Below are 7500 nucleotides of genomic sequence, written 5' to 3'. Positions count from 1 at the left end.
AAACACACTCCTACACACTCACACAACAATACACACACGAGTGAGTGACTCACATCACACACACTCATCATCATCATCTGACACAATCATTTGTCTGAGGTCGCAAACACCAATCTTCTGCTTTTTTAAATCTAGTGTTGAAAACCCCGCAACAAATGAAGGAACGGCGTCACCACGGATCAGGTGAAGACTTCACTGAGCGCTGAGGAAGCAGGAAGAGTGACAGAACAGATAACAACAGATTATCTTCAGATTAACACAAAACACAAGTACAACTGCACAAATAACAAAGCTGAAATACACAAACACACTTCACTTCTTCAGAACTTAAAATACACTAGCGAGCGAAACTGCATGTTATTCACACGTCTGGTTTTACAGGTTTATTCTGAGGCTCTGAGTGGGAGAGAGAGAGAGAGAGAGAGACTGAAGTATGTGTTTGTCTTTACAGTATAAAACGGTGTATTTTTATCAAACTGCTAACATTTCCTCTAAACACACGCGCGCACACGCACGCATGGACAGAGAGAGAGGGATAAGAATGATACTTTCACTTCTTCATTTACTCTAACTTTAGAGCACCTGCTTGACACACGACAGGCTAAGACCCGCCCAGACATGTGATTGGCATGTTTGTCACAATCCATCAAAGATATTCTGTTTTTTTGTGTGCTTTTCAAAGGAGGAGTGGTCAGAGAGATTTTACTACGGTATGACTGTAGAGTAAAAGAGTGTAAAGGACATTAAAACCCCTGTGTCTTCACTCGCAGGCATCAACCAATCAGATCAGAATGAGAAGAAAAAAATCCAGCTTCGTCAACCAACTCAAACTTTTGATTTAATCTTTTCATCTGTTATAATCCAATTAACTGTTTGATTATTCAAACGATTCCAACACTGGTTTATCTGAAAGAAATGTGTGTGTGTGTGTGTGTGTGTGTGAGGGAAGGGTAAACCCTACGGTATGGGGACAAAATGTCCCCACAAAGATGGCAATATCCAAAACCCTTGTCCTTGTGGGGACATTTTTTGGTCCCCATGAGGAAACAAGCTTATAAATCATAGAGAATGAACTTTTGTGAAAATGTAAAAGAGCAGACAGTTGTGTGTGATTGTTAGGGTTAGGGGGAGGGAATATGAGATACAGTTTGTACAGTATAAACACCATTGTGTCTATGGAATGTCCCCATAAAACATGGAAACACAACATGTGTGTGTGTGTGTGTGTGCGTGCGTGCGTGCGTGCGTGCGTGCGTGTGTGCGTGCGTGCGTGTGTGTGCTGGTCTATAAAGGTTTCTGTAAGAAAGCTTATAAATGAAACAAAATGATGTTTATTTGAAAATGTAAAAATGCAGACGTTTGAAATGGTTTGGTTTAGGGGTTACAGGATACGATATACAGTTTATATAAGATAAAAATCATGATGACTATAGAAACTATAGACTATAGTGGGTTAAAACGTGTGTATATTTTGGGGACAAATTTGTACTTAAAAGTACTAGCTGTGTATAAAAGTCTATCGAATGAGGTCATATGTAGAACTTAGTAACCGTGTGTGTGTGTGTGTGTGTGTGTGTGTGCGTGCGTGCGTGCGTGTGCGTGTGCGTGTGCGTGTGCGTGTGGGGGGGGTCAGAACCGTCTGTTCCACAGGCACATCATCACCCCACCACCTGACCTTTAACAGTGACGGTCTCACACAGATCTCTTCTGAAAGAGATGACAGCAGTTTAGTGGACGTCTCTAGTGTTCACTACAGCACTGCAGAAATCTAGTACATCAAACCCCTTCTGTGAGACACAGTACAGAAGATCACCAGACATCAGGTCTCTCTCTCTCTCTCTCTCTCTCTCTCTCTCTCTCTCTCTCTCTCTCTCTCTCTCTCTACTCTCTCTCTCTCTCTCTCTCTCTCCTCTCNNCTCTCTCTCTCTCTCTCTCTCTCTCTCTCTCTCTCTCTCTCTCTCTCTCTCTCTCTCTCAGACAGGCCTGCTGATTTGTATTTGAAAGCTGCAGGTGAGTAAATGAAACACTCTCATCTTTATACTGTCACACGTTACAGGTGAAAAACATGTTTTTGTTTACAAGCATTTATGTTCACCATGTATTGTTCAAGAACAGTGTTAATCTTCACAGTCTAGCAACAATAACACTATGATTTGCGCGATTAGTGTAAAAATGACGACATTCATTGCGGCTATAATATTGCTATAATATATGCAGTTATTGATAAATCTAAATGATGTAGACAAAACCTTATTGTTTATATTAATACTTTTTTTGCCCATTACTGCATGAATATTACACCCATTTACATTGATTTGGTATCTACACTTGATATCTACACTGTAAGGCTGTGTTCACACTTGACTTCTTTTTTGACAAGAAAAAGTTGACAACGGTGCTTTTTTAGTTAAAAAAAACATATTTAAAAACTACAATACTAATTTCTCGCTACAAATGCAATCAAAAGTTATTGAAAGTGAAAATAAACCTACATTTATACAAAACTGTGCTCCAACGGGCATTTCAGTCGCCGTTTTATTTTTTCGACCAATCACGTTCCTCGCATGTTATTATGAAAACGACAGGTCTCTGTCATTGGTTAGCTGTGAAAAAGGTGCTAAATGTAGCAAGTAGGGTGTTTTAAACACACTGATGTTTAAAAAAGCGCTCAGAACTTTTTTTGAAAACACAGTTTACTCCACAGGATTATATTGTAAAACAGACACTAACAGCTTCAAAAAAGAAGTCAAGTGTGAACACGGCCTAAGGCCTTTTTTCTATTTCTTAACTATTTTTATTGTAACTACATGCTGTTGTATTGCAGTCATTAAGTATAAAGGCATTTGACTAACTTCTAGTACTTCATGTACGTTTATCATTTAATATAATTTCATTATTTAATACAATTGTAATGTTTTAAGATTCAACAAGAAAAATGTTGTGGACACATAGATACACCAGGTAAAGATAAAGCAGACACTTGTAATCTAAATTTAATCCAAAAGTAGTCCAATTACGTTACAAGAAATGTGTAATCTAAGGGATAAATTATGCCATGTAGATGGTAATTAGTAACTGATTACAATTCCCAAGTAATCTACCCAGCTCTGCACACACACGCGCGCACACACAAACACACACATCTTGTATCATACACTTGTTTATTGCCAACTATAAGGATGAATGTGAAGTTGTCACATAATCAAGAACAGCCCCAAATCACAGTGACATCACAGCTGACCTCAGGCTGACATCACAGTGACATAACAGCTGACCCTCACTCTCACCTGCACATCTCTGTGTGCTGAACAGGAAGTAAAGTCAAACACACTCCAGTGAAATAGTGAAATATAATCTGATTTATAATCACCACAGTTTCACCTGCAGCATTATTGTGGTTATACATCCTCGCGATTCCGCTTCAGTTTTTATGTGAGGTGAGAAATCATCAAACACAACAAACAAACAACAATTCAACACAATTTCATCTGAACAGAAGTGACTTACACTGAGCACTAACACACTTCACCATCAACCATCATTCTGACAACATCTTAAACGTTCTTTTCTTTTCATACTGCTTCAAAAAATACAAAGAGAGAAAGAGAGAGGCTACCTTATAAACTTCTCCGTACGTGCCTCCACCAACTCGCAGTAAAATCTCAAAGTCATCCTGTGGGTTTCGCGTGGAGATGTCCAGTGCATCCATCTTCACAAACACACTAACTCACACAATCGTGTGTGTGTGTGTTTAATGCTGGAAGAAATACACACATTCACACGAGAGAGAAGTCAGAGAGAACTTCTTCCTCTCTCTCACCTTCTGTACATCTGCTCACTTTTATTTCCTGTTCTCTCTCTGTGTGTATGTGTGTATGTGTGTGTGTGTGTGTGGGGGGGGGGGTTGTGAGTTCTGTTGTTCATCAGTGTTTGCAGTGCAGTACTTCCTGTAGCATACTGCAGCAGTCTGAGGAAACTCCCTGACTGAACATCTCATCTCACAGACCCCCGTCATCCCTGCGCTCATCCCCATCCTCATCATCACTTCAAGTTTACATTCAAGAGTCAGTGATATCTGTGAAGATTCACTCAGCAATGTTTTTTACAGGGTGAGACAGACAGAGAGACATATTTTTAATGAAAATTGTGAAGATAATAGAAAACATACTTCAATATTCTAATTAAAGCCCAATGAACTGCAGTGGCACATCATCACCAGCAGTGGGCAGCAGAGATTCACACACAATTCTGCTCACTACACACACACACACAGATAAAGAGGTTTCACATGACATTCAGTGAGTCAGAACAACAAGATTTACTTTGTGTTTTTATTCATTATGTGCTCACTTGTCTTATAAATCAATAACACTGATAATACGTGATGTTCCACACATGACAATATCAAAACAACAAACCCACTGATGCATTTCATACTGTTACTCGCATTACAAGCATCTGTGTGGCAAAACAATTCTATTCCAGCTTCTGTTCTGATTTTGGTTCTGGTTTTTTGTTTTACAGAGAGACATTAAAGTTATTCAGATGTCAAACTACATAATGATAAAAAAACACACATTTACATTAAAGGAATAGTTCACGACAAATGATATTTATGCCGGAATGGACTCACTCTCATGTCATCTCGGGTCTACATGTCTTTATTTCTTCATCTGAACACAAGTGAAGTAATCATCCCAATCCTTTAATGTCCTCACAAGGATTCATTTGTGTTTCATGTATCAGAAGAACCTCTCCACATCTCCTGAAACACAGAGAAACGACGTCTGAACAAACACATCCATCTTCTACAGGTTCTGAGACAAAATACTGTTCTATAAATAATTAAATGATCCTGTGTGCATGTGTGTGTGTGTGTGTGTGTGTGTGTGTGTACTTGTACATCTATATTTGTGAGGACCAGTTTGAGGTGTAGACCAGCGGTGTGAGGACAAGGAGAGTAAAGTGAGGACATTTTGGCCGGTCCTCACTTCCAGAGACCCCTTTAAAGGGCTGTTTGAGGGTGAAGACTTGGTTTTAGGGTTTAGGTTATAATCAGGTTTAGGGTCAGGGTTAGGGTCAGGCATGTAGTTCTGATGGTTAGGGTGACGGGCTAGAGATTGCATTGCGTCAATGTATGTCCTCATAAAGATAGCTGCGCAAACATGAGTATGTGTGTGTGTGCGTGTGTGTGTGTGTGTGTGTGCGTGGGAAGGGTAAACCCTACGGTATGGGGACAAAATGTCCCCACAAAGATGGCAATATCCAAAACCCTTGTCGTTGTGGGGACATTTTTTGGTCCCCATGAGGAAACAAGCTTATAAATCATACAGAATGAACTTTTGTGAAAATGTAAAACGTTTTCACGTGTGTGTGTGTGTGTGTGTGTGTGTGTGTGTGTGTGTGTGCGTGTGTGTGCGTGTGTGTGTGTGTGTGTGTGTGTGTGTGCGTGTGTGTGCGTGTGTGTGTGTGTGTTATTGAGGGTGACAGCAGTGTTTGTTTTAGGGTTAATGCAGCAGTCCTGGAACCTGTTTTAGATACACTAATCTGGATTTACCATCACTAGTTGGTCAACACACACACACACTTGAAGATTAACCTCGGTCTCTCACTCTCTGGTCTGTCTGCGTAGTTGACAAATATACCGTACCTAAAATATACCTAAAAATGTTTCAAACAAACTGTTAGTAATATATGTTATAAAAACATTTGTGAGTGTGTGTGTGTGTGTGTGTGTGTGTGTGTGTGTGTGTGTGTGTGTGTGTGGTTGGGTGATGGGGTTTTGTATGTTATGTTGGGGTGCCGTCTTTGACATCTGAATCATTATTGTTAGTCCATGGTGTGTGTCCACGTAGATTAATGCTAAAGCTAAATAAATGTGTGTGCGTGCGTGCGTGTGTTTTGTGCAGAAACAGGCTGGTAAGAATCTGAACTTCAGTATTTACTAATTAGAGACATTCCTCGGGATTATAATGCCAATTAAGACTCAAGAGAACCATTGTGAGGCCCTGTGTGTGTGTGTGTGCGTGCGTGCGTGCGTGCGTGTGTGTCTGTGTGTGTGTGTGTGTGTGTGAGAGGGTGTGTGCACCCGCCCTGACCCTATCTCTGCTATACCATTAACACCTCCTCTTGACATCAACCTGCACTTAAGATCTGCGAAGAGGATGTTTGCCAGCTTTTCCGCAAACAAAAGTCAGAAAAGCACCAGGCCCAGACAATGTCTCACCCTCCTGCCTGAAAGTCTGTGCGGAGCAGCTGTCGCCCATCTTCACTAATATTTTTAACAGATCTTTGGAGCAGTGTGAAGTCCCTTCATGCTTCAAACGCTCCACCATCATCCCTGTACAGAAGAAACCCAAAATATCTGGACTTAATGACTACAGGCCTGTTGCTTTAACATCTGTGGTCATGAAGTCATTTGAGAGACTTGTACTGGCCCACCTGAAGGACATCACCAGACCACTTCTTGATCCCCTCCAGTTTGCTTACCGAGCAAACAGGTCTGTGGACGATGCAGTAAACATGGGACTGCATTACATCCTACAACACCTAGACAGACCAGGGACTTACGTCAGGATCCTGTTTGTAGACTTCAGCTCGGCCTTCAACACCATAATCCCAGACCTCCTCCTGCCCAAGCTTACCCAGCTCTCTGTGCCAACCTCTACCTGTCAGTGGATTATTAACTTCCTGTCGAACAGGCAGCAGCTAGTGAGGTTGGGAAAATTTAAATCCAGCACATGTACCATCAGCACCGGAGCTCCTCAAGGATGTGTTCTTTCTCCACTGCTATATTCACTCTACACAAACGAATGCACCTCTACAGACCCTTCTGTCAAACTCCTGAAGTTTGCAGATGACACCACAGTCATTGGCCTTATTCAAGACGGTGATGAATCTGCCTACAGAAAGGAGGTTGCTCAGCTGGCTGCCTGGTGTAGTCAAAACAACCTAGAGCTGAATGCATTCAAGACAGTGGAGATGATAGTGGATTTCAGAAGGAACCCTCCATCACTTCCTCCCCTCACCATCCTGGACAGCACTGTGGATACTGTGGAGTCATTCAGGTTCCTGGGCTCCACCATCTCTCAGGACCTGAAGTGGGAGTCCCACATAGACTCCATTGTAAAGAAGGCCCAGCAGAGGTTATACTTCCTCCGTCAATTGAGGAAGTTCAACCTACCACAGGAGCTACTGACCCAGTTCTACTCAGTGGTCATCGAATCTGTTCTGTGCACTTCAATTACTGTTTGGTATGGCTCGGCCACCAAATCAGACCTACGAAGACTACAACGGACAGTTCGTAGTGCTGAGAAAATTATTGGTGCTCCTCTGCCCACACTTCAGGACCTGTACGATTCCAGAGTGAAAAACAGGGCAAGAAAAATCATCATTGACTCCACACACCCAGCACACAAACTCTTTGATCTGCTGCCCTCTGGCCGGCGCTTTAGAGCACCAAACACCAGGACTTCCAGACACAGAAGCAGCTTCTTCCCC

General features: G+C 41.8%; 1 protein-coding gene across 1 annotated transcript in view; it reads right to left on the bottom strand.

Moving 5' to 3' along the window:
* LOC130564502 (mitogen-activated protein kinase kinase kinase kinase 5) overlaps positions 1 to 3872 on the bottom strand; it is a 20806-nt gene extending 16934 nt beyond the window's left edge. Inside the window, exon 1 of the mRNA XM_057350581.1 lies at positions 3617 to 3872. Within this exon, the coding sequence (XP_057206564.1) occupies positions 3617 to 3709 (93 nt within the window). The 5' untranslated portion in view covers positions 3710 to 3872. The remainder of the gene's footprint in view (positions 1 to 3616) is intronic.
* Positions 3873 to 7500: the final 3628 nt, after the last annotated feature.

The sequence above is a fragment of the Triplophysa rosa genome, linkage group LG14, assembly GCF_024868665.1.
Source record: "Triplophysa rosa linkage group LG14, Trosa_1v2, whole genome shotgun sequence".
Classification (NCBI taxonomy): Eukaryota; Metazoa; Chordata; class Actinopteri; order Cypriniformes; family Nemacheilidae; genus Triplophysa; species Triplophysa rosa.
Note: the sequence above shows the minus strand (reverse complement) of the source record. Positions and strands in the feature narration are given on the sequence as shown.